This window comes from Anolis carolinensis, chromosome 6, assembly GCF_035594765.1.
Source record: "Anolis carolinensis isolate JA03-04 chromosome 6, rAnoCar3.1.pri, whole genome shotgun sequence".
Lineage (NCBI taxonomy): Eukaryota > Metazoa > Chordata > Lepidosauria > Squamata > Dactyloidae > Anolis > Anolis carolinensis.
Genome location: NC_085846.1, coordinates 120,096,050 through 120,123,300, shown reverse-complemented (window position 1 = coordinate 120,123,300; position 27,251 = coordinate 120,096,050). Strand labels below are relative to the sequence as shown.

Here is a 27,251-nt window from a genome sequence, read left to right as displayed (position 1 = left end):
TTTTCCTGTGCCATTCGGATTTATTGCCTTTGAACTGTTTCCACTCCTCACCAGCTTGGTTGGGATTTACGTATTGACTACCTTTTCTAATTTTGCCTTCCTTATTCCTTTGGGTGGTTTTTCCCATTTTGTACGTCCTTTCTTCAGTGAACTGTTTTACTACTACTTTTGTATCCCTGGTTGGTGCTGAGGGCAAGGTGACCTCTGTCTGGGGTGCCACACCAGCTTTGTTCTTGAGTCGTTTGTAAGTCGGATGCCTGTAACTCGGGGACTGTCTGTAGCTCCTCATCCCCCCCCCGGCCCCCTCCCCGGCCCCCTCCCCGGCCCACCTTTCTCCTCGGGGGACTTGGGCTCGGCCTCCGGCCCCAGGAACTGCCTCCGCTCCTGCTCCTCCCTTCGGCGCAGCATCTCGCGCTGGAAGTTGGCCACGCTGCGCAGGAGCTCCTCGCCTTGCACCTCGGAGGGCGGCAGCACCACGCTGCAGTCCAGGAACTCGTTGATGGCGTGGAGCAGGTCCTGCCGGTCGTCCGCCAGGTAGGCCGCTTCGTGGAATTGCTGGGTGGGCGGGTGGGTGGGGGAGAAATACAGTGGGAGGAGGAAGGAATCAGAGCGGGTCCCAATTTATTTATTTATTTACAGTATTTATATTCCGCCCTTCTTTCTCACCCCAAAGGGGACTCAGGGAGGATCACATTATATACATATAGGGCAAACATTCAATGCCCATAAACACATCAAACAGAGACCGAGACAACAGACAGACAGACACAGAGGCAATTTAACCTTCTCCTGAGGGGATGTTCGATTCTCGCCACAGGGGGGAGCAGCTGCTTCATCATCCACTCTGACGGCACTTCCTCATTCCAACGTTGTAAATTAGTTAAACTTGCCTCCCCGCTTTTTATAAGTGGTACCTTATTTCCTACTTGATAGATGCAACTATCTTTCGGGTTGCTAGGTCAGCAACGAGCAGGGGCTATTTTTTATTTTTAATTGACGGGTGCTCATCCCACCACGGGCTGGCCTCGAACTCATGACCTCATGGTCAGAGTGATTTATTGCAGCAGCTGTTTACCAGCCTGCACCCAGCAAGGAGAACAAGGGGGGGGGGTGTCTGTGTGTGTGCTGGGGGGCCCCTACCTTGTCGGACATGAGGGTGGAGATGGAGCGCCCGATCTCGTGGTAGTCCATGTTGGCGCTCTGGGGGCCCAGCAGCACGAAGAGGAACCGGACCGGGATGGGCACCTCCAGCACCGCGTCCAGCTGGGCCGCCTCCTGCAGCCGCACAAAGGCCATGGTGGGCTGGTCCAGGAAGTCCACCGACCCTGGAGAGAGCAAGAGGTGGGGGGCGTGTGTGGGGTCATCGCCCTCCCCCGTCTGCCCTGTCCCCCCGTCCGCCCGGCAGGCCCCTCCTTACCCACAAGGACCACGGTGGCCTCGGCGTTTTCCGGGATCTTCTCCAGCAGCTTGAGCTCATGCTTGGACTTGGAGCGGGAGATGCTGCTCACGACAGGAGAGGGCACTTCCTTCTGGGTGGGATCACAAGGGGTCAGCTCCCATTGTTGCCATAAGACCCCGTCCAAGTTCAACAACGAACCCCACAACGGCATCCCTCCCCATTGATTGTTAACCAGCCTGTCTTCCATCCTTTAAGCCAGGGGTCCCCAAACTAAGGCCCGGGGGCCAGATGCGGCCCATCGAAGCCATTTATCCGGCCCCCACGGCACAAGGGCAGAAGGGGGTTGGGCTAAATAACCCAAGGGGTCTCTTCTTCTCTTGCAACCATTATTATTATTATTATTATTATTATTATTATTATTATTATTATTGTGTGGCCATCTGTCAGGGGTGTTTTGCTTGTGCTTTTGGTGCACAAAGGCAAAAGGGGATTGGACTAAATGGCCCAAGGGGTCTTGTCCAACCCTCTTTATTATTATTATTATTATTAACATTGAGGCTGGGTGGCCATCTGTCAGGGGTGCTTTGGTTGTGCTTTTGGTGCACAAAAGCAGAAGGGGGTTGGACTAAATGGCCCAAGGGGTCTCTTCCAACCCTCTTTATTATTATTATTATTATTATTATTATTATTATTATTATTATCATCATTATTATTATTATTAAAATTGAGGCTGGGTGGCCATCTGTCAGGGATGCTTTGCTTGTGTTTTTGTGCACAAAGGCAGAAGGGGGTTGGACTCAATGGCCCAAAGCGCCTTTTCCAACCCTCTTTTTTATTATTGTTGTTGTTGTTGTTGTTATTACTACTACTACTACTACTACTACTATTATTACTATAGTCCAGCCCTCCAATGGTCCAAAGGATCGTGAACTGGCCCCCTGTTTAAAAAGTTTGGGGACCCCTGCTTTAAGCCATGGCTCTCCTTGAGGGAATCAATGTCCTTGACCTGCGGTGCTGCTCCTCCTCCTGTCCGTCTGTTTCTCAGAAACAGGCCACCTTCTCCCTCTAACTATGACTATGACCACATTCCAGGCATGAGACTCATCCCACCCGGTTTCGGTGAAGCCGCTTCCACCCTTTGACCAGGTCATCCCTGCTGGTTAGGATCAGCTCCGAAATAGCTGACCCCTTGTTGCCTCTTCCACCTTTGGACTATTCAAGGCAAGGGGGGAAGTCGTTGGACCTGATGGTCTTGGAAGTCTGATTTCCAGCAAACCTCAGCCTCCCATTTGGACGACATCTCTCCTCTCTGAAAGGGTTGTGAGTTGACCCAGGAAGGCCACATTTGTTAATTTTTAACCCACCTGGGCTTCCAGGGTTTGAGTCATGGGCCTCCTCACAGGTGTAAACATCCTTGACACACAAGGCTATTCCTCCTCCTCCTCCTCCTCCTCCGCCTGTTTCTTGGAAAAAGCCCACTCCCTCCTGTAACTGCATTCCAGTGGTCGGACCCACCCCCATCACGATGTCCCACCTCCTTCTCGATGTCCACCCGGGTCTCTTGCTCCATGTGGCCCCCGATGAGAGGGTCGGTGACCGCCGGCTCCGCAGAGTCTCCGATGTGGTTGGTGCTGTGGTGGTGGCTCAGGAGGGAGCCCAGGGAGCCGGCAGAGATGTTGCGCGGGAAGGAGAACTCCTTCTCGTCCGAGGGGTGGCTGCGGGGAGAAGGGGGTCAGCCTCTGGCCCCTGGACTCCAGGGAGGCCCCAGGCCCCAGACCGGTGACCCCCTGACCACAGCTTGGGTCCCACCTGTGCTTGAGCAGGAGCGCCCGCAGCACGTTGGCCCGGTCCTCGGCCCGGATCTGGTCCGAGATGATCATCTGCTCCACCACCTGGTGGGCCACCCCCGGGAGGGTCTTCTGGTCCAGGTCCAGGAGGACAGCACCTGTAAAAGGGGGCAAGGAAGAGGGCAAGGAGGCCATAAGCGTGTCACTCATGCATCTATGTGGACAGCCACCCCCCAAACACACACATGGCATGGCATGGCTGGACTAGATGACCCCTCCCAGGTTATGGTGTCCACAGCATATTTTGACCAAAGGGAAACATTGGATGGCCCAGCACTTTAAGGGTGTGAGACTAGATGGCCCCCGTGGTCCTTCTTTGGTCAAAGAGGCTCTGCTTCTAATAATAATAATATTTCTACCCCACCACCATCTATCTCCCAAAAGGGACTCGGGGCAGCTTACAAAGCACTCGTAATGAAACAATGCATACGGTGCAATAAATACAGACACATCAGTATCAAAGAAAAACATAATTTACATCATCAATACTTAAAACAATACCACAATAAAATCTATCCATCCCAAAATACACATTGATAAAACATTGTGGTAATTACAGACATAAAATGAATAACAACCAACCAATCATATAAAGTGATTTCAGCAAAAACCTCTGGGTCTATAATTTAAACCTTTTGGGTTATTGGAAAGCTTGGTTAAAGAGACAAGTTTTTAATTTGGCCTGAAAATAAGTGGAGCTGCTTCATTAGAGGCATAGTATGCTCCCTATAAGGAGCCCCGGTTAGTAATCTGGCTGCAGACTTTTGCACCAATTTAAGTTTCTGAGCCGTCTTCAAAGGCAGCCCCATGTAGAGTGCATTGCAGTAGTCCATCATGGATGTAACTAAGCCATGGAGCACCGTGGCCAAAGGACACATCTACGACACATTTAGCCCAAAGGAAATCTATGGGGCAGCCCCAGGGGAGGGGAGCGGTGAGCGAGGGTCTCTGGCTGGCCTGACCAAGAGGCGGGAAGAACCAAAGCTTTTGTTCTCCCATCACCTTGCAGAACCTTGCAAGTGCAGCAGCAAGGGCAGCTGGGGCCACAGGGGTCTGCTGGGCCTAGAGAGTGACCTGGGGGTCTGCTGGAGCCAGGGGCCTCCCTCCCACTCTCTCTTTCAGGGCTTTTAATGAGGGCCCCCCCCTCCCTCCCTCCCACCCACCCAATCAGGGCCCCGCCCTGTCCCACCGTGAGAGAGGGTCCTGCGCAGCTCCAGGAGGCTGCGGAAGGAGAGGGAGGCCACGTGGGGCTTCCCCCAGCGGTCCGTCTCCTCCTCCACGTCCTCCTCGAACTTGATCCAGCGCGCCGTCTCCTTCCACTGCATCTCCTGGTTCTTGTCCACAATCAGCTCGTTCAGCTCCACAAACACCTGCGCGAGGAAGAGGGGCAGATCAGGGTTGGAAAGAGGGGCACCTATGGAGGGGCAGGAGAGTGCTGCTCACGGCATGGCCTTCGAAGGGCCCCGAGGGAGACGGGTGCTCAAGGCCCACCTCCCTCCTCCTCATCTGGACACCGAAAGTGCCTTTGGAGGCCCGGTTCTGCTCACCTCGTGGGGCTGGCGATCCGTCTTGCGCGTCCGGGTGCTGGACTCCCTGCGGTCCTTGCCCAGGTGCACCACCTGCCCCTTGGTGCTCTTCCGGACCAAGTGCCGCCGCACCCCAGGCACATCCTCGAACCTGTGGCCTGCAAAGGAAAGGCAAAGGAGGCTTGGCCATTTCCATTGTCAGGAGCGACAGTGCATCCCGTTCCAGAAATGGAAAAAGCGAGACATGGTCAAAGGGGAATTCTAACAAATAGCCAACACGTGTAGGGGTGAAGTCAGAAAAGCCAAAGGGCAGAATGATCTCGGGCTTGCTAAGAGGCTGAAAACAATCAAGAGGGCTTCTCCAACGAGGTCCACAGCAAAGGGAAGACCAAGGCGATGGTGAAATGCTCAAAGGGGACAGAGAAATGGCAGGACTCCTCAACCCTTTCTTTGCCTCAGTCCTTCCGTGAGCTCAAGAGGGAGGACAGAGGAGGGGAAATGCAGCACAGAACAGAAAAAGAGGCAGCACAGGAATATCGGGCTAATCTAAACTAATCCAAGTCTCCAGGACCAGGTGCATTTCATCCAAAGGTATTTAATGAACTGGCAGGAGTCATGATGGAATGCGTGGCCCAGCAGGAAATGAATGCTGCAGCGACCTTCTCTCAGAATGCTGTCGTAGCTGGCAGTGCCGCCATCTCTGCAGTGCAGCCCCCCCCCCCCCCCCCACTTGGGGAAGTAACAACCGAGGGCCTCAGGGTGTCCCTCCAAAGAGGAGTGTGCCCCCCCCAGTCCTAGTCACTCACTCTTCATGTAGTCCAGGTCCACGGAGGCCAGGGTCTGGGCCTCCGACTCGTCTGTGGGCACCTTGGGCAAGCGGGCCTGGTCGATGCCCGTCTGGCTGCCGATGCGCCGGCGCTCGTTGAGGTTGTAGCTGCGGTGCCCGGGCTGCGGCTTGGAGGGCAGGCGCCCCGAGGAGCCCCCCTCGGCCCCAAGACCCTCGGGGTCCTCCTCATCTGGGCTGTAGGAAAAGACGCCACGCGTCAACACAGCACACACAGCCGGGCCTGGCTCTCTTCAAATAGGAGCCGGGACCCTCTCAGACCCCTCTGCACCCCACTTTATTGAAAGGCAGGCCCAGAAATGGACAAATATCCCATAAATGAAAAACAAACTGCAAGAGGCAACAGCACAGAAACACGTGATCTCTGGAATCCCAATCCTGCATCTTCGGGAAACTCCAGTATAAAGACCCCTTCCCTGCCCCCCAGTCACTGCCAGGATCAGCACTCCTGCTCAAAGAATCCCCCTCCCCATTTCCCACGGGCTTGCAAGGTGGACTCCACAGATCACCTGGCCCAGGTGGGGCCCTCTTTGCTCACCTGCTGGGCCGGCGGCCCCTGGAAGAGGGCCCGGGGGTCTCTCTGACGTCGGAGGTGGGGCTGGGGAGGCGGCCCGGAGTGCTGTAGCCCCCCTCCGCTTGTCGGTCCACCGCATCGTCCTCTGGGAGGAAGAACTAGGAAGGGGGGGGAAGGGGGTCACACTCAGGATGGGGGGGGGCAGAAGGGGGTGCCCCTCCCCCACCCCTCCTCCCGGGCCCTACCTGCACGCCGTCCCGGGAGCCCCCCTGTGGGCGCCGCTGGGGGGGGCTCTGCTCGGCCTCCTCGGCAGTGTCCCCCGCCTCCTCCTCGCCCTCCTCCTCCTCCTCGCCCTCGGCCTCTTCCTCGGGGATGATGGGCGTCTCCCCGGGGAGGGAGGCCCGCTGGGGGCGGGGGGGCCGCTTTCTTCTTGCCCTTCTTCCGCCGGCCCTCCGAGGGCAAGTGGCTGGACAGCGGGTGGTGGATGTGGTGGGAGGACTGCCGGTGGTCTATGGGGGGGAGAGATGGGTGGGGGTGGGCGGGAGGCTGCGCTTGGCCCCCCAGCCTCCACCAGACTCTATGAATGCACCCCACGGCCCCCTCCCCAGCTGAAGTGACCCCTGGCCAGACTCTGGCTTGACAGTGGGTTCCTCCCCAAGCACCTGAGTGGCCCCTTGGGGGAATGAGGGCCAGCCCCCTGACCTGCTGCCCTCTGGCCCTCACTCACACTCAAAGTCCTCCTCGCTGTAGCTGCGGCCGGCCTCCTCCACGTTGCGCGGGTGCGAGTCCTGCAGGATCTCATCGAAGCGCTCCACTCGCAGAGCCTTGCTCAGGTCCCGCTCCTCCTCCTGGGGCCCAAAGGGGGGCGGGGACGACGACGAGGGGCCCGGGGCCTCCTGCTCCGGCTGCCAAGAAAGGGGGCGGGGTGGGCGGGGGGAGCGGGAGCAGGGGAAGGGTCCCCAAGGCCACTCCAAAGCCCCTGAACTGGGCCCAGGACTGCTGTGCGTCCGGAGGAGAGGAGGGCAAAGAAGGGCAGGGTTTGGGTGGGTTTCGATCCCCAGTGGAGGTCGTAGGGAGAAGACCCCCTCCTTCCCACAGGGACAGGCAAATGGGGAAGGGTCACTGGAGAAACAACCCCGTACAAGCCTCTGTGTGGCCCCTTCCCCAACACAGGGCAAAGAGGTGCGGGACCTTGGTGGGTGGGTTCATGCGGAGGAGAGCCCCCCCTCCCTCCCTCCCTCCCTCCCTCCTTCCTTCTTACAGCGCAAGCCAGGCACAGCTCCAGTCGGGGTCTGCATGACCGGCCTACCTGCGCCATGAGCCACCCAGGACTCTCAAGGCGTTTGCTGCCGCTGCTTCCTCCTCCTCCTCCTCCTCCTCCTCCTCCTCCTCCTCCTCCTCCTCCTCCTCCTCTCCTGTCCTCTTCTCAGTCCGGATGAAGGGAAGGTCAAGGAAGGGAGGGAGGTGGTGGCAGCGGCAAGGAGAAGTGTGTGTGTGTGTGGGGGGGGGGGGGGGGCGGCAGGAGACTCCATCCCTGCTGCGGCCGATGCTGCAGCCGCTTCTCCAAATATTGACGGAGGGAGGGAGGGAGGGAGGGAGGGAGCCACCCCAGTCCATCAGGGGAGGGGGGCCATGGAGACCCCCACCCCCTGGAGGCCGCAACCAGGCCGGGAGAGGGGCCATATTCCCCCCACACACTCCCAGGCTGACCGGTGCAGAGAGGGACTGCCCAGTGAAATCCTGCAACAAGATCCGCCCAAATGGGGAGGGGTCACACTGAGGACAGCCCCCCCCCCCCCCCCCCTTCCTGCTATGCCTATGCTGTGGAATGAATGCAGCTTGATCCCAGTTTGGCTGGCCTGGATCAAGACCAGGCCTGTAGTGAGGGGGTGGTTTTAGGGGTTCAACCCCCACCCCCACCCCCCCGAAATTTTTCAGGTTATAAAAAAAACTTGGTTTACTCATGAATTTTAACTGGTTAACCAAATCCCCATGCTAAGTCTATGAGATGCAAAACATTAAGTGCCTTCCAGGCACGATCCCAAGCAGATATTGACAGGTTTGTAGCGGGGAGGGGTGTGTGCTAAGGGTTCAACCCCCCCCCCCCGAAATTTTCAAAACCCCTCCCAAATTTTTTTTCTGGCTACGGCCCTGATCAAGGCTATGCTTCTCCTGGGGGTTGCAGCTTCACTGCGTGTCTCCACCCCCAGCGGGGCCCCCGAGTGAGCACTGAGGCAGGGCAGTGAGAGTGGCATCTAGCTACATCCATCTGACAGTGTGGACGCTGTCACCCTCAGGGCCAGGGACAGGGGGGGGTGGTGGCGGCGTGCCCCTGAGCAGGTGTAAGGGAGACGTTGACTCTTAAGCTGGAGGGAGAGGGCGACTCAAAGGATCAAGGGCCTGGAGAACAAGAATCCCCATGAGGAGTGGCTGAAAGAACTGGGCCTGTTGAGCCTGCAGGAGAGAAGGCTGAGAGGGAGGAGACAGGATGAGGGCCAGGGATCAAGGAGTGAAGGGAAGGAAGGAGACCAGGACGCAATGGAGGAATGGCCTCAAATGACAGGAAAGGAAGGAGGTTCCACCTGAACGTGAGGAAGAACTTCCCCACTGTGAGAGAGAGATGTTCAGCAGTGGGACCCCCCCCCCCTCTCTCTCTCTCTCTCTGCCCCGGAGGGAGGGAGGGAGGGAGGGAGGGAGTGCGGAGGAGGGAGGGTCCTCCTTGGAGGCTTTGAAGAACAGGCTGGGTGGCCATCTGCTTTGAAGGCAATTTTCCTGCTTCTTAGCAGAATGGGGTTGGATTGGGTGTCCCACGAGGCCTCTTCCAACTCTAGGATTCTAGGCGGAGAGTGCGCTTTGAGGGTCCCTGCCGCAGAGGTCTTCAGCTTCTGAAACTGGAGCCGTCCCGTCCCCCCCTTTGTCTAGGAAGCAGGGGGGCTGGACCGGGTGGCCCTGTGGTCTCCTCCCCCTCTAGAATCCTGTGACCCGGGCCGAATGGCACCTTGCGGAGGCTCCAAAGGGCAGGAAGGGGGGGCTCCCCTGGAAACACCTGTTCCACCAAGGGTGGGCCTCAGGAAGGAGACCCCTGTCCCACCCCTGGATCCCATGTACAAGGTCCAGAATGAGGAATACAAGGGGGAGGGGGTCACAGCCTGGGAGTTACCTGAAACAAGAAGTCCATGGCTGGCAGTGGAAGGGGGTTCAGGCCGCAAGGAGGGAACGGGGCCGCTTTCCGACAGCCTTCCTTCCTTCCTTCCTTCCTTCCTTCCTTCCTTCCTTCCTTCCTTCCTTCCTTCCTTCCTGGGTCAGGAGGGCGCCAAGCGCCAATGGCGGCCACAAAGGGTTGATCATTAACCCCGAGAGCAGCCAACGGGGAAGAGGCAGAAAACAGCGGCTTCTTCACAGGGCGGGGGGGTGGGTGGGTGGGTGGGGGTGCCAGGAGTCTCTTCCTATTTATGGAGGGGGGGCATGGCCGCCAGGCAAAGGGGGCCGGGCAAGATGTCCCCTGGAGTACCCCTGACCTTTGGCCAATGCAGGCGGGTGGGGTGCTGGGGCCGGCAGGGGCACCGCTCCCCAGGGAAAGGGGACCCCAGCCCCACGCCAGCCAGCCCTCAAGGTGGCTCCGGCCAAGGGTCCCCCAGGGGCCATCCAGCCTCACATCCTCTGTTTGGGGGGTGAAGAAGGGGCACGTCCATCTCTCTGAAGTATGTTCCCAGTCTCAGTCATTTCACCTTTGCCCCAAGGACCCTGTGTGTCCTCCAACTCCCCCGTGGGTTCCGAGGGTCTCTGCAGGCCGCCCTTGGGTCCCCCTCGGCCAGGGCCGTAGCCAGAAAAAAAATTTGGGGAGGGTTTTGAAATTTGGGGGGGGGAGGGTTGAACCCCTAACCCCCCATCCAGCTACAGACCTGTCAATATCTGCTTGAGATAGTGCCTGGAGGGACTCTTTTTTACGTCTCATAGACTTAGTATGGGGATTTGGTTAGCCAGTTAAAATTCATGAGTAAACCAGGTTTTATTTTTTAAATGAAACATTTCGGGGGGGGGGGGGGGGGGGGGTTGAACCCCTAACCCCCCCCCCCCCCCCCCCCCCGGCTACAGGCCTGCCCTCGGCACCCACCCAATCCCTTTGTACGTGCCTCCCTCATCCCACGGATACTGGGTCCCCGCAGTCAGGTTCCCGTTATCCGTGGGGCCCTCGCGTGTGTTTTGTTTGGTGCTTCTATATATTTATGTTTTGATATGAAACCTTCGAGACTGTTTTGGGGGGAGGGGAGGAGGGTTACGTGTCCATCCTGCCCCCCCCCCCCCCCCGACCCCCAATCTGACCCAGCGCCAGCCTTGCAAGTGAAAGCGGAGCCTCCACCCACAGTTGGGGAGCAGGGGCTCAGCAGGGGCTTCTCCGTGGGTCCGGATCTGAGCCAAGCAAACACCGTCCAGGGCCAGCAGGCCTATCAGGTGTCCTCCTCCTCCTCCTCCTCCTCCTCCTCCCTCCTGCAGGGAGACTACAGCCTTTGTTTTCTTTCTTGGCCAGACTGGGATGAAGCACCCACAGCCCCCTCCCCACCTGCTCTATCCTCCTGCCCCCCATTTGCACAGCCCTGAAGGGACCCCCAATCCTCCTCCTCAAGGTGCCCCTCCATAATCGTGCCACTCACCCCCTCGAAGGCGGAGGAGATGATGTGGTGGAGCTCCATGGTCTGCAGGGGAAGACGGACGGACGGAAGGACGGGCGGAGGGTCAGCAGGGTCTGGCTCTGGCTATCCCTTCTCCTTCTCCCGGGGGCTCAGAGGGCGAGGAGGGGGCAGCATAACCTGCAAAAAGGGGGGGGGGAGAAGAGGAAGCCATGAGCAAAGGTTGAGGGGACACAAAGTCCACACCTTGGAGGATTCAGCCTCAGATGACCAACCAACCCATGAGTAGTAGTCCTGGCTTGATGGGAGATGACCAAGGGAAAGAGAGGGGTGTCATCGGCACACTGACCGTGAGGTCATGCCCTTGAATGACCCACAGGTGGAATCCAACCCTGCAAAGACCCACAAAAGGGGGGTGGGGTGGGATGGAATGGCCTGCTTTGGTCAGACACCCAACCCCCCTCCTCCCCATTTATTTATTTATGCACCGTATTTATATACTGCTGTTCTCACCCCTGGCAGGACTCAAAGCATATGTACAAATACGTGAAGGGAAGTCCTAGGGAGGAGGGAGCAAGCTTGTTTTCTGCTGCCCTGCAGACTAGGACACGGAACAATGGCTTCAAACTACAGGAAAGGAGATTCCACCTGAACATCAGGAAGAACTTCCTCACTGTGAGAAGGGCTGTTCACCAGTGGAACTCTCTGCCCCGGGCCATGGTGGAGGCTCCTTCTTTGGAGGCTTTGAAGCAGAGGCTGGATGGCCATCTGTCGGGGGTGCTTTGAATGCGATTTCCTGCTTCTTGGCAGAATGGGGTTGGACTAGATGGCCCATGTGGTCTCTTCCAACTCTACTATTCTATGATTCTATGATTCATAATAATGGAAAAATGCAATGCCTAATGGACATATAAATCCAAATAATAAAATGTAAACAAAAAAATATATAACTATGCATTAAAATCAATAAGACCATTAAACGTAAGACATAAACAACATTTAAATAGGAAGACATAGAATTAAAAGCACTTAATATAAACATTAAAATCACATGACTCAGTCGTACACCAAGGCCGTTCCAATTGTCAATGGCACACACATTCCATGTTTATTTCTTGCACGGCATGACTTTAGGGGCTGAAAGCTTGCAATCTTCAGGGTTTACTTACGCGCTAATGGGCGAATCCCACTCAACACTTGCAACTCGAGCTTGATAATTCAACCCCTCACACCTGTTTAACGGGCATTGGTTCTTCCCTCCCACCCGGGATATTATCCCACACTTGCTGTGCTCCCATCAGATCCTCTGAAGAGGCCAGCCACAGATGCATCAGGCCAAATGGAAACATGGTGCAAGTGCTGCTAAATCACTGCTGTATGATGGAGCCCCCGGTGGCGTAGTGGATTAAAGCCTCGTGACTTGAAGGTTGGGTTGCTGACCTGAAGCTCTGCCAGGTTCGAATCCCACCCGGGGAGAGTGCGGATGAGCTCCCTCTCTCAACTCCAGCTCCACGTGGGGACATGAGAGAACCTTCCCACAAGGATGGCAAAAACATCAAAACATCCGAGCAATGTCCCCATGGCAACATCCTTGCAGACGGCCAATTCTCTCACTCCAGAAGTGACTCAAGTTGCTCCTTACACAAAAAAAACTGCTATAGGATGGATGGGATATACATAAAGTTTTGTTGCTGCTGCTGTTGTGTTTGGCGTGACCCTGTCCCTGAAGTCAGGCCAAAGCGGCCGCTGTCCAGAGGAAGTCCAGCGGGATGGCCCCCGACTGCCCCTCCGTGCGACCTCTCTTCCGGCCTCAAGTGGCTGCAGGGGCGACCCCAGGGGTGTTTCAATGGGATCTGCCCCAGGGAATGCCAGGGGAAAGAAGCCAGAGCCACCACTGCTCACGTGCCCCCCAACAGCATGCCCCTGGCGGGATGGGGGCCCTGCACAAGGGAGACCCCCCACACACACACACACATGGGGCTGCAATGGCCAGGGATTGAATACGCCATCCTGCCCCCCAGAAGATTCCTGCAAGGGGGAGGGAGGGAGGGAGGGGGCAGGCAAAGTCCTCCCCCCCCCCGCCCGCTGGGGCGCAAGGCCTTGGCCAGGTTTGTCTTGGCCACAGAGCCCCGGAGCCGCGGCCAAGAGCAATGCTCCTCGCGGAGGGGGATCGGGCCCCAATATCAGGGCAGCCGGCCCCATCCGGACTCTCTGGGCAAGGCACTCCCTTTGCACACACACACACACACACACACACACACACAGAACGCAGCACTTGGGGGCCGGCCCTAAAGCCCCCCACTCCCCCCAAGCCTGCCGTAGAGGAAGTGGCAGAGGAGACCCTCCTCCAGGCATCGGAAAACTTTATAACTTGGGGGGGGGGGGGGCTGCAGGATAACTCTCCCTGCGAGGAGGACTGGCTTCGTGGTGATGGATGGAAGGAAGGAAGGAATGGAGGAAGGAAGGAAAGAGAGAAGGAAGAAGAGTGAAAGGGAGGAAAGGAGGGATCGAAGGAGAAAGAGGGAAGGAAGGAAGGATGAAAGGGTGGAAGGAAGGAAAAAGTAAAGGAAGGAAGGGGAAAAGGGAAGGAAGGAATGTGTCCAGAGGAGGGCGACTAAAATGATTAAGGGTCTGGAGAACAAGCCCTATGAGGAGCGGCTTAAAGAGCTGGGCATGTTTAGCCTGCAGAAGAGAAGGCTGAGAGGAGACATGAGAGCCATGTACAAATATGTGAAGGGAAGTCATAGGGAGGAGGCTTCCTTTCTGCTGCCCTGCAGACTAGGACGCAAGGGAACAATGGCTTCAAACTACAGGGAAGGAGATTCCACCTGAACATCAGGAAGAACTTCCTCACTGTGAGAAGGGCTGTTCAGCAGTGGAACTCTCTCCCCTGGACTGTGGTGGAGGCTCCTTCTTTGGAGGCTTTTAAACAGAGGCTGGATGGCCATCTGTTGGGGGTGCTTTGAATGCGATTTCCTGCTTCTTGGCAGAATGGGGTTGGACTGGATGGCCCATGAGGTCTCTTCCAACTCTACTATTCTATGATTCTATGATTAAGGAAGGAAGGAAGGAAGGAGAGAGAGAGAGAGAGAGAGAAAGGGAGACAGGGAGGAAAGAGGGAAGGAAGGACAAAAGGGAAGGGTGGAAGGAGAAAGAGGGAGGGGAGGAATGACAGAAGGAGGAAGGATGAAAGGGTGGATGGATGGATGGATGGATGGATGGAAGGAAGGAAGGAAGGAAGGAAGGAAGGAAGGAAGGAAGGAAGGAAGGAAGGTGAAAAAGGGAGAAAGGAAAGGAAGGAAGGATGAAAAGTAGGGAACGAAGGAGGGGGGAGAAAGGAAGGGAAGGAGGAAGGAAAGAGAGAAGGGAGGAAGGATAGGATGGTGAGAAAGAGAGAGAGAGGAGGGCCTGAGGAAAGAGCCCCAAGGGCCACATCCGGCCCCTGGGCCTGGCTTTGCCCATACTTGCCCTACTCTCTTGTCAGGGCTGAAGGGGAGGCTGTCAGAATGCAGAGAAGAGCCCCCCCCCCTTTTTTTTTCTTCCTGGCCCCAGCCTCCACCCAAGATGGAAAGAGTGGTTCTGAGCATGTGCAGAGTGCGTCCTGCCCACCCACCCACCCACCACCTCAGGCGCCCTCCTCCCTTGCAGCGGACTCACCTCGGGGGACCCCAGAGCCGTGGGGCGGAGGGCGGAGGGCCCCTGCCTGCCTGTCTCTCTGCCAGGCTTTAAGGCCCCCCCTCGTGAAGGGCAGGCCATAGGAGAGGAAGGGGGGAAGTTGGGGAGGGTGACTCTTCCTCACGAGGAGGAGGAAAGGGAGGCGCTTGCTCAGCCCACTCTCAGCCAACAAGGGCCCGGCCTTGGCTTTGGAACCCCCAAGAAAGGAGACCCCCCCCCAAAAAAAGAAACCCACCTGCAGGGCTCACAGAAAGCCCCCTGCCCCTGCCCCCCCCATCCTTCAGACCTTGGGCTTTGGAGGGAGGAAGGACCCCTCCCAAACAACACAGAACTCCCACGACCAACAGGAAATACTGGAAGGGTTTGGTGGGCATTGCCCTTGAGTTTGGGAGTTGTAGTTCACCTACGTCCCAAGAGCACAGGGGACTCAAACAATGCTGGATCTGGACCAAACTTGGCCCAAATACTCAATAGGCCCAAATGTGAACACTGGTGGAGTTTGGGGAAAACAGAACTTGACATTTGGGAGTTGTAGTTGCTGGGATTTATAGTTCCCACTGAACCACACCAACAATGGAATTGGGGCCAAACTTCCCACACAGAACCTTCATGACCAACTGAACATACTGGAGGGATTTGGGTTCCTGAGATCATCAGAAATATGTGTTTTCTGGTGGTCTTTGGCGACCCTTCTGACACCTCCCTTGCGCCCCCCCCCAAGGGTCCCAACCCCCAGGTTGAGAAATGCTGCTGCTCTAAAGACAATCAAAAGCGGTTGTAGGACAAAAGAGTGAAATACAACATGTCCCCATTTTAGTGACTAGAATCCTCCTCAAGTGTGGGATTGTCATTAAATATGCCCCTCAAACACATTTGCAGGTGCTTAAATTGCACTGTGGCAATTCTGCCAATTGCACTTGGATGTCAGAACTGGCAATGTGTGTGTGTGGGGGGGGGCACTAATCTTTCCACTGTATTAAGTCTACCCTACAATATCTCAGATTGCTTAGCCTGCTTATTTCTCAGTGTATGGGAAGTTTAGGTAACGGTGCCTTTTCAATACAGAGCAGTTCCTTCACCTAAAGCTCATCCTGCAGAACATGTTGGGGCATGAGAGAAGCCTCCCTCCCACAGGGATGGGAAAACATCAAAATATCCGGGCAGCGTCCCCTGGGCAACGTCCTTGCAGACGGCCAATTCTCTTGCACCAGAAGCAACTTGCACTTTGTGTTGTTAAAGGCTTTCATGGCCAGAATCATACGGTTGTTGCGTGTTTTTCCGGGCTGTCTGGCCATGTTCCAGAAGCATTCTCTCCTGACGTTTCCCCCACATCTATGGCAGGCATCCTCAAAGGTATACCTCACAACCTCTGAGGATGCCTGCCTGTTGGATATCATCCTGGACTACACAAGTCTCTATTAGCTATGTAGTGGATAGGTTAGAATGAGGGTAACCTCTCTCGATATTCCATGTATGCCTAGATAGGTTTTTGCTGATTTCCCTCTGTTGCTTTCCTCTTTACATCCACTCCCCTCACCTTGTTGTTTTAGCAATGTGATCCTTCAGGGATGAAATAACTTCCTCTATTAGACTGGAATGTTAATTGCCCCAAAAAGGCTCGGACCATGTGGCCAGTAGCCATACCTCTTAATAATAATAATAATAATAATAATAATAATAATAATAATAATAATAGATCATATCCTCAGCTGCTGTAAGAAAATCACACAGACAGACTATAAACAGAGGCACAACCATGTGGCCCAAATGATTCATTGGAACTTATGCCTCAAGTACCACCTGCCAGCAGCAAAGAACTGATGGGATCACAAACCTGCAAAAATATTGGAAAATGAGCATGCAAAGATACTGTGGGACTTTCAAATCCAGACTGACAAAGTTCTGGAACACAACACACCAGACATCACAGTTGTGGAAAAGAACAAGGTTTGGATCATTGATGTCGCCATCCCAGGTGACAGTCGCATTGACGAAAAACAACAGGAAAAACTCAGCCGCTATCAGGACCTCAAGATTGAACTTCAAAGACTCTGGCAGAAACCAGTGCAGGTGGTCCCGGTGGTGATGGGCACACTGGGTGCCGTGCCAAAAGATCTCAGCCGGCATTTGGAAACAATAGACATTGACAAAATTACGATCTGCCAACTGCAAAAGGCCACCCTGCTGGGATCTGAGCGCATCATCCGAAAATACATCACACAGTCCTAGACACTTGGGAAGAGTTCGACTTGTGGTTTTGTGATATGAAATCCAGCATATCTATCTTGTTTGCTGTGTCATAATAAAATAATAATAATTTTATTTTTATACCCTGCCACCATCTCCCCAGAGGGACTCTTCCTCCTTTGTCTTCACTCTAAGAAGGACACATTTTGCCACTCTCCTTACAAAATGTAGCTATTTAGCTGTTTGTTATTTTTCACCTTCTTACCAACCTTAGATGCTAGCTTAGAGAGCTAGTTAGCTCCAAGAACTTTTCTATCCCCAATGGATTTCTTTTTACCTCAATAAATGCTTTTTGAACTTTCAAGGAGACTTTGCAATCCTTTGCCATCCTAAGAAAGAAGAGCTTCTCCAACCTCACCACACCTAAGTTTCTGCTTCTTGTGAAGCGTGCTTCTGCCAATCTGCTGTATTTTTGAGGAATCACCCCTGAAAGAGGGTTATTTTTTGAGGCTAATAATAATAATAATAAATTAATTCTTATACCCCGCCCCATCTCCCCGAAGGGACTCGGGGCGGCTTACATAGGGCAAAGCCCAGACACAACAATATAACCGCTCATAGATTCCCAACACTGTCATGGATGTGGGCAAAGCGTCAGGAGAGAATGCTTCTGGAACATGGCCAGACAGCCCAGAAAACACGCAACAACCCTGACTTGCACTTTCTCAAGTCGTTCCAGACATGGGAAAAAACATTCTGCAGAATTAGTTCTCTCTTCTGCAGAATTCCCCAAAAGTAGGCTTCTTCTAAACAGACCCAGCTGAAAGGTGGGGGGCAGGTTGAGGGTCTTGGGGGCTCTTTCCCCCTCCCCTCCTTTGACTGAACCTTTACCCCCCCCCCCAAATAGGGTTTCTCTTGGAAAGATTTGGGGAGGGGTCTTCGCCTTCCTTGCCCATCCCAAGTCTGTAAGAGACTCACCGAACCATAAGATGGATTGGACCCCTCCCCAAAAATAGACTTCTAAACAGCTGAAAAGGCGGGTGGTGATTGAGGGTCTTGGGGGGCTCTTTCCGCCTCCCCTCCTTTGACCGAACCTTAACCCCCCCCCCCAAGTAGGGTTTCTTTTGGAAATGTTTGGGGAGGGGTCTTCGCCTTCCTTGCCCATCCCAAGTCTGTAAGAGACTCACCGAACCATAGGGATGGATTGGACCCCTCCCCAAAAATAGACTTCTAAACAGCTGAAAAGGCGGGTGGTGATTGAGGGTCTTGGGGGGCTCTTTCCGCCTCCCCTCCTTTGACCGAACCTTAACCCCCCCCCCCCCCCAAGTAGGGTTTCTTTTGGAAATGTTTGGGGAGGGGTCTTCGCCTTCCTTGCCCATCCCAAGTCTGTAAGAGACTCACCGAACCATAGGGATGGATTGGACCCCTCCCCAAAAATAGACTTCTCCTAAACAGCTGAAAAAAAGGGGGGGTGATTGAGGGTCTTGGGGGCTCTTTCCCTTCTTTGTCCCCCCCCCTTTCCCCACAACTCTGAATAAGTACATTCCTTGGCTTAATCCCAGACAGAGTGCAAGGAGGGGGCAAGGAGGGGAGGGGGGGGGGTCTCCTGCGGATTATGGACTCGTAAACAAACTCCGGATTGTTCCGGTGGAAAGCCGGGCTGAGAAGCTGCCCTGGACCCAGTTCTCACGGGACGGGACGCGAGGGGCAGGGAGGGGGTCCCCGGTGCCCCCTCCCCTCCCCAGCCCTTCCTTAAGCATGTGCAGAGTGCAGAATAAATATGGGCAAACTTTGGAGTTTCTTTTGGGGTGTTTTGGACTTCAACTCCCACCATTCCTGGGCTCAGGCCCTTTCCTTTCCCCGCTCGGCCGCTTAAGCGGAAAGGAAGGGGCCTGAGCCCAGGAATGGTGGGAGTTGAAGTCCAAAACACCCCCCCAAGGGAACCCCAAACTTTGCCCTTGCCTGGTGCAGAATCACACAAGAATCACGAGAGGGTTTGGACTAGATGGTCTTTAGACGTACCTTCTCACTATCTCTCTATCCTATCTATGGCACAATGGATTACAGCCTTGTGCTGGCTGAGCTGCTGGCCTGAAGGTTGGTGGTTCGGATCCGGGAGACGGGGTGAGCTCCCGTCTGTCAGCTGGGACATGAGAGAAGCCTCCCACGTCCCAGGAGACCCCTGGGCAACGTCTCTGTAGGCGGCCAATTCTCGCACCCCAGAATCAACGTGCAGTTTCTCAAGTCGCTCTTGACACGATCATGAATAAATAAATCTACGGCTGAATGGACATCTGCTGGGAGGGCTTGGATGGTGCCTGGCAGAAAGATGCAGGATGGACTAGATGGCCCTTAGAGGTCCCTCCTCACTATCTCTCTATCGTATCTATGGCACAATGGATTACAGCCTTGTGCTGGCTGAGCTGCTGGCCTAAAGGTTGGTGGTTCGAATCCAGGAGACGGGGTGAGCTCCCGTCTGTCAGCTCCAGTTTCCCATGCAGGGACGTGAGGGAAGCCTCCCACATCCCAGGCGACCCCTGGGCAACGTCTCTGTAGACAGCCAATTCTCGCACCCCAGAAACAACGTGCAGTTTCTCAAGTCGCTCCAGACACGATCATGAATAAATAAGTCTACGGCTGAATGGACATCTGCTGGGAGGGCTTGGACGGTGTCTTCCTGCCTGGCAGGAAGAAGGGGGCTGGACTAGATGGCCTTTAGAGGTCCCTTCTGACTCTAGGATACACCAGGACTGAGGGAAATTGGGGTCTTAAGCACCTGGAAGCAAGGGGGCTGGACTAGATGGCCTTTAGAGGTCCCTTCTGACTCTCCAGGCTAAAGGAAAGTGGGGTCTTAAGCACCTGGAAGCAAGGGGGCTGGACTGGATGGCCTTTAGAGGTCCCTTCTGACTCTCCAGGCTAAAGGAAAGTGGGGTCTTAAGCACCTGGAAGCAAGGGGGCTGGACTGGATGGCCTTTAGAGGTCCCTTCTGACTCTCCAGGCTAAAGGAAAGTGGGGTCTTAAGCACCTGGAAGCAAGGGGGCTGGACTAGATGGCCTTTAGAGGTCCCTTCTGACTCTCCAGGCTAAAGGAAAGTGGGGTCTTAAGCACCTGGAAGCAAGGGGGCTGGACTGGATGGCCTTTAGAGGTCCCTTCTGACTCTCCAGGCTAAAGGAAAGTGGGGTCTTAAGCACCTGGAAGCAAGGGGGCTGGACTAGATGGCCTTTAGAGGTCCCTTCTGACTCTCCAGGCTAAAGGAAAGTGGGGTCTTAAGCACCTGGAAGCAAGGGGGCTGGACTAGATGGCCTTTAGAGGTCCCTTCTGACTCTAGGATACACCAGGACTGAGGGAAAGTGGGGTCTTAAGCACCTGGAAGCAAGGGGGCTGGACTAGATGGCCTTTAGAGGTCCCTTCTGACTCTAGGATACACCAGGACTGAGGGAAAGTGGGGTCTTAAGCACCTGGAAGCAAGGGGGCTGGACTAGATGGCCTTTAGAGGTCCCTTCTGACTCTAGGATACACCAGGACTGAGGGAAATTGGGGTCTTAAGCACCTGGAAGCAAGGGGGCTGGACTAGATGGCCTTTAGAGGTCCCTTCTGACTCTCCAGGCTAAAGGAAAGTGGGGTCTTAAGCACCTGGAAGCAAGGGGGCTGGACTAGATGGCCTTTAGAGGTCCCTTCTGACTCTCCAGGCTAAAGGAAAGTGGGGTCTTAAGCACCTGGAAGCAAGGGGGCTGGACTAGATGGCCTTTAGAGGTCCCTTCTGACTCTCCAGGCTAAAGGAAAGTGGGGTCTTAAGCACCTGGAAGAAAGGGGGCTGGACTGGATGGCCTTTAGAGGTCCCTTCTGACTCTCCAGGCTAAAGGAAAGTGGGGTCTTAAGCACCTGGAAGCAAGGGGGCTGGACTAGATGGCCTTTAGAGGTCCCTTCTGACTCTCCAGGCTAAAGGAAAGTGGGGTCTTAAGCACCTGGAAGCAAGGGGGCTGGACTAGATGGCCTTTAGAGGTCCCTTCTGACTCTCCAGGCTAAAGGAAAGTGGGGTCTTAAGCACCTGGAAGAAAGGGGGCTGGACTGGATGGCCTTTAGAGGTCCCTTCTGACTCTCCAGGCTAAAGGAAAGTGGGGTCTTAAGCACCTGGAAGCAAGGGGGCTGGACTGGATGGCCTTTAGAGGTCCCTTCTGACTCTCCAGGCTAAAGGAAAGTGGGGTCTTAAGCACCTGGAAGCAAGGGGGCTGGACTAGATGGCCTTTAGAGGTCCCTTCTGACTCTCCAGGCTAAAGGAAAGTGGGGTCTTAAGCACCTGGAAGCAAGGGGGCTGGACTAGATGGCCTTTAGAGGTCCCTTCTGACTCTCCAGGCTAAAGGAAAGTGGGGTCTTAAGCACCTGGAAGAAAGGGGGCTGGACTGGATGGCCTTTAGAGGTCCCTTCTGACTCTCCAGGCTAAAGGAAAGTGGGGTCTTAAGCACCTGGAAGCAAGGGGGCTGGACTAGATGGCCTTTAGAGGTCCCTTCTGACTCTCCAGGCTAAAGGAAAGTGGGGTCTTAAGCACCTGGAAGAAAGGGGGCTGGACTGGATGGCCTTTAGAGGTCCCTTCTGACTCTCCAGGCTAAAGGAAAGTGGGGTCTTAAGCACCTGGAAGCAAGGGGGCTGGACTAGATGGCCTTTAGAGGTCCCTTCTGACTCTCCAGGCTAAAGGAAAGTGGGGTCTTAAGCACCTGGAAGAAAGGGGGCTGGACTGGATGGCCTTTAGAGGTCCCTTCTGACTCTCCAGGCTAAAGGAAAGTGGGGTCTTAAGCACCTGGAAGCAAGGGGGCTGGACTAGATGGCCTTTAGAGGTCCCTTCTGACTCTCCAGGCTAAAGGAAAGTGGGGTCTTAAGCACCTGGAAGCAAGGGGGCTGGACTAGATGGCCTTTAGAGGTCCCTTCTGACTCTCCAGGCTAAAGGAAAGTGGGGTCTTAAGCACCTGGAAGCAAGGGGGCTGGACTAGATGGCCTTTAGAGGTCCCTTCTGACTCTAGGATACACCAGGACTGAGGGAAAGTGGGGTCTTAAGCACCTGGAAGCAAGGGGGCTGGACTAGATGGCCTTTAGAGGTCCCTTCTGACTCTAGGATACACCAGGACTGAGGGAAATTGGGGTCTTAAGCACCTGGAAGCAAGGGGGCTGGACTGGATGGCCTTTAGAGGTCCCTTCTGACTCTAGGATACACCAGGACTGAGGGAAATTGGGGTCTTAAGCACCTGGAAGCAAGGGGGCTGGACTAGATGGCCTTTAGAGGTCCCTTCTGACTCTAGGATACACCAGGACTGAGGGAAATTGGGGTCTTAAGCACCTGGAAGCAAGGGGGCTGGACTGGATGGCCTTTAGAGGTCCCTTCTGACTCTCCAGGCTAAAGGAAAGTGGGGTCTTAAGCACCTGGAAGCAAGGGGGCTGGACTAGATGGCCTTTAGAGGTCCCTTCTGACTCTCCAGGCTAAAGGAAAGTGGGGTCTTAAGCACCTGGAAGCAAGGGGGCTGGACTAGATGGCCTTTAGAGGTCCCTTCTGACTCTAGGATACACCAGGACTGAGGGAAATTGGGGTCTTAAGCACCTGGAAGCAAGGGGGCTGGACTAGATGGCCTTTAGAGGTCCCTTCTGACTCTAGGATACACCAGGACTGAGGGAAATTGGGGTCTTAAGCACCTGGAAGCAAGGGGGCTGGACTAGATGGCCTTTAGAGGTCCCTTCTGACTCTCCAGGCTAAAGGAAAGTGGGGTCTTAAGCACCTGGAAGCAAGGGGGCTGGACTGGATGGCCTTTAGAGGTCCCTTCTGACTCTCCAGGCTAAAGGAAAGTGGGGTCTTAAGCACCTGGAAGCAAGGGGGCTGGACTGGATGGCCTTTAGAGGTCCCTTCTGACTCTCCAGGCTAAAGGAAAGTGGGGTCTTAAGCACCTGGAAGCAAGGGGGCTGGACTGGATGGCCTTTAGAGGTCCCTTCTGACTCTCCAGGCTAAAGGAAAGTGGGGTCTTAAGCACCTGGAAGCAAGGGGGCTGGACTAGATGGCCTTTAGAGGTCCCTTCTGACTCTAGGATACACCAGGACTGAGGGAAATTGGGGTCTTAAGCACCTGGAAGCAAGGGGGCTGGACTAGATGGCCTTTAGAGGTCCCTTCTGACTCTCCAGGCTAAAGGAAAGTGGGGTCTTAAGCACCTGGAAGCAAGGGGGCTGGACTGGATGGCCTTTAGAGGTCCCTTCTGACTCTCCAGGCTAAAGGAAAGTGGGGTCTTAAGCACCTGGAAGCAAGGGGGCTGGACTGGATGGCCTTTAGAGGTCCCTTCTGACTCTCCAGGCTAAAGGAAAGTGGGGTCTTAAGCACCTGGAAGCAAGGGGGCTGGACTAGATGGCCTTTAGAGGTCCCTTCTGACTCTAGGATACACCAGGACTGAGGGAAATTGGGGTCTTAAGCACCTGGAAGCAAGGGGGCTGGACTAGATGGCCTTTAGAGGTCCCTTCTGACTCTAGGATACACCAGGACTGAGGGAAAGTGGGGTCTTAAGCACCTGGAAGCAAGGGGGCTGGACTAGATGGCCTTTAGAGGTCCCTTCTGACTCTCCAGGCTAAAGGAAAGTGGGGTCTTAAGCACCTGGAAGAAAGGGGGCTGGACTGGATGGCCTTTAGAGGTCCCTTCTGACTCTCCAGGCTAAAGGAAAGTGGGGTCTTAAGCACCTGGAAGCAAGGGGGCTGGACTGGATGGCCTTTAGAGGTCCCTTCTGACTCTCCAGGCTAAAGGAAAGTGGGGTCTTAAGCACCTGGAAGCAAGGGGGCTGGACTAGATGGCCTTTAGAGGTCCCTTCTGACTCTAGGATACACCAGGACTGAGGGAAATTGGGGTCTTAAGCACCTGGAAGCAAGGGGGCTGGACTAGATGGCCTTTAGAGGTCCCTTCTGACTCTAGGATACACCAGGACTGAGGGAAATTGGGGTCTTAAGCACCTGGAAGCAAGGGGGCTGGACTAGATGGCCTTTAGAGGTCCCTTCTGACTCTCCAGGCTAAAGGAAATTGGGGTCTTAAGCACCTGGAAGCAAGGGGGCTGGACTGGATGGCCTTTAGAGGTCCCTTCTGACTCTCCAGGCTAAAGGAAAGTGGGGTCTTAAGCACCTGGAAGCAAGGGGGCTGGACTGGATGGCCTTTAGAGGTCCCTTCTGACTCTCCAGGCTAAAGGAAAGTGGGGTCTTAAGCACCTGGAAGCAAGGGGGCTGGACTGGATGGCCTTTAGAGGTCCCTTCTGACTCTCCAGGCTAAAGGAAAGTGGGGTCTTAAGCACCTGGAAGCAAGGGGGCTGGACTAGATGGCCTTTAGAGGTCCCTTCTGACTCTAGGATACACCAGGACTGAGGGAAATTGGGGTCTTAAGCACCTGGAAGCAAGGGGGCTGGACTAGATGGCCTTTAGAGGTCCCTTCTGACTCTAGGATACACCAGGACTGAGGGAAATTGGGGTCTTAAGCACCTGGAAGCAAGGGGGCTGGACTAGATGGCCTTTAGAGGTCCCTTCTGACTCTAGGATACACCAGGACTGAGGGAAATTGGGGTCTTAAGCACCTGGAAGCAAGGGGGCTGGACTAGATGGCCTTTAGAGGTCCCTTCTGACTCTCCAGGCTAAAGGAAATTGGGGTCTTAAGCACCTGGAAGCAAGGGGGCTGGACTGGATGGCCTTTAGAGGTCCCTTCTGACTCTCCAGGCTAAAGGAAAGTGGGGTCTTAAGCACCTGGAAGCAAGGGGGCTGGACTGGATGGCCTTTAGAGGTCCCTTCTGACTCTCCAGGCTAAAGGAAAGTGGGGTCTTAAGCACCTGGAAGCAAGGGGGCTGGACTAGATGGCCTTTAGAGGTCCCTTCTGACTCTAGGATACACCAGGACTGAGGGAAATTGGGGTCTTAAGCACCTGGAAGCAAGGGGGCTGGACTGGATGGCCTTTAGAGGTCCCTTCTGACTCTCCAGGCTAAAGGAAAGTGGGGTCTTAAGCACCTGGAAGCAAGGGGGCTGGACTGGATGGCCTTTAGAGGTCCCACCTGAGGGAAGGTGTGTCTCCGGCACCCCACAGGATTCTCACCCGCACCCCAAGCCCCCCAAACGCGTATCCTCCTACCTTGAGGATGGCGAGGGAGAGGGGTGCCTGCAGGACCGGCTGTCTCCTGTGTCGCGGGACCCGACTGGCCTGGACCTGGCACCTGCGCCAGAGCCACGTGTGTGTGTGTGTGTGTGTGTGTGTGTGTGTGTGTGTGTGTGTGTGTGCCGCCACTCGCACTCACACCCTCGCTCACACGCACACCTCCCTCCCGGGGTGTTAAGCGCCAGACAAAAGGCCCTTGTGTGGAGGGGAGCGGGTGTGTGTGTGTGTGTGTGTAAACGGCTGGCCTGGCCAAACGGGCCTTAATTACAGCCCTGTCCCACTTACTCTGCGGCAACTCTCAAAGTCACATTCCAGGGACGGGCCCCAACTGGCCCGGCCTGAGCCGGCTCAGACGATTAGGGGCTGGGACCCCCCCCCCCCCCTCCAGACACACACACACACACACACACAAAACAGTTCTGGATGGAAACTGGGGACACAGACAGCCCTCCCAAAAAAGATACACCCCCCCCCCCCCCCAGCCAGAAGACCCCAGAAGCCCCAGAAGAAAATGAAAAGCATTTGGTAACAATGCTGCTAACAGCTGCAAGGTTATTAATAGCAAGAAATTTGAAAGGGGAGGTGGAAATTAAAATAGAAGATTGGTACAAGGAAATTTGGAAATTAGCAATAAATGATAAATTAACATGCAATTTAAATGTCAAAAAAGGCCTAAGGAAGAAAAATGATTTTGAAAGTACAGTAGAGTCTCACTTATCCAACATAAACGGGCCGGCAGAACATTGGATAAGCGAATATGTTGGATAATAAGGAGGCATTTTACAAATTAAGCACCAAAACATCATGTTATACAACAAATTTGACAGAAAAAGTAGTTCCATACGCAGTAATGCTAGGTAGTATTTACTGTATTTACAAATTTGGCACCAAAATATCACGATGTATTGAAAACATTGGCTACAAAAATGCGTTGGATAATCCAGAACGTTGGATAAGCGAGTGTTGGATAAGTGAGACTCTACTGTATATGGAAGAAATTTATTTAAGAAACATTAAGGAGAGAAGATGGGAATCAACCCCCACCAGAAGAAATGAGGTTCTGGTTGGACTATAAAGAAATGGACTCAGGTGATGGGAGCCCAACGGGTAGAACACCGGGGGAAGGAAAAGGCTTAATTATATGAATTGTAAAGATTTTTCTTTTTTTTTTGTAACAAATTAATAGTAATGTAATAAAAATATTCACAAAAAAAAACAACAACCCAGAAGCCACAGAATGGAGGAGACCCACAGGCCACCCAGTGCAAACCCAGCAAGGCAGCATCCAAGCCCTCCCAACAGATGGCCATCCAAAACATCCAGAGAAGGAGACTCTGCTGGATTCCCAGGCGGCACCAGATTCCACTAACTGTACAGTGGTTCACAACCTTTTCTTGACCCGGGACCACTTTGACCAGGGTCCACTCTCCAACACGAGTACCAAAAGGGTTACGAATCAGTTTTTGTTCAACTTTAGTTTCTTTGGGGTGCTAATTCAGAAAATTGCATTGGATGGACCACATCAGATCTAGTTTCCAATACAGAACATATGCCGTCCAGTAGTTGCCACCTGCTTGCCCACAGATTATATTTAATAATCTAGAGCTGGGTTTTTTTTCCGTGTCAGGAGCAACTTGAGTCGCTTCTGGAGTGAGAGAATTGGCCGTCTGCAAGGACGTTGCCCAGGGGACGTTGCCCGGATGTTTTTGATGTTTTACTGTCCTTGTGGGAGGCTTCTCTCATGTCCCCGCATGGAGCTGGAGCTGACAGAGGGAGCTCATCCTCGCTCTCCCCGGGTGGGATTCGAACCTGGCAGCCTTCAGGTCAGCAGCCCAACCTTCAAGTCACTTAGTCCACTACGCCATCTGTGGGCTCCATCTAGAGCTGGTGTGGTCTACCCAATGCCATTTTCTGAATCAGCACCCCAAATAACTCCAGGATCAGGCCCCGGCTACAATTCTCCCTGAATGTCTCATGGACCCAATTTTAGGTCCCGCGGCCCATGGGTTGGGAACCACTGCACTAACAGCTGTTCTTGTTTCTTCCTAATGTTCACGTGGAACATTAGGAGCACCAGTGGCAAAGTGTGTTAAAGCACTGAGCTGCTGAACTTGCAGACCGAAAGGTTGCAGGTTCAAATCCTGGGAGCGGAGTGAGCGCCCGCTGTTAGCTCCAGCTTCTGCCAACCTAGCAGTTTGAAAACATGCCAATGTGAGTAGATTAATAGGTACTGCTCTGGTGGAAAGGTAACACTGGCGCTCCATGCAGTCATGCCAGTGGCCACATGACCTTGGAGGTGTCTACGGACAACGCCGGCTCTTTGGCTTAGAAATGGAGATGAGCACCAACCTCCAGAGTCAGACATGACTGGACTTAAAGTCAGGGGAAACCTTTACCTTTTAATGTTCACGTGGAATCTCTTTTCCTAGAGTTTGAACCCCTTCCTCCTTGTGTCCCTGTCTCCAGAGCAGCAGAGAACAAGCTT

The 27,251-nt window shown here is 54.5% G+C and overlaps 1 protein-coding gene across 1 annotated transcript in view; it reads right to left on the bottom strand.

Moving 5' to 3' along the window:
- Positions 1 to 27,251, bottom strand: part of slc4a2 (solute carrier family 4 member 2) — a 51,857-nt gene that overhangs the window by 14,163 nt on the left and 10,443 nt on the right. The window contains 13 exon segments of the mRNA XM_062957340.1: positions 330 to 555; positions 1,141 to 1,325; positions 1,418 to 1,529; positions 2,934 to 3,114; positions 3,209 to 3,344; positions 4,436 to 4,616; positions 4,794 to 4,930; positions 5,579 to 5,793; positions 6,155 to 6,288; positions 6,376 to 6,562; positions 6,564 to 6,639; positions 6,858 to 7,035; positions 10,783 to 10,938. Coding sequence (XP_062813410.1) covers positions 330 to 555; positions 1,141 to 1,325; positions 1,418 to 1,529; positions 2,934 to 3,114; positions 3,209 to 3,344; positions 4,436 to 4,616; positions 4,794 to 4,930; positions 5,579 to 5,793; positions 6,155 to 6,288; positions 6,376 to 6,562; positions 6,564 to 6,639; positions 6,858 to 7,035; positions 10,783 to 10,821 — 1,987 coding nt within the window. The 5' untranslated portion in view covers positions 10,822 to 10,938.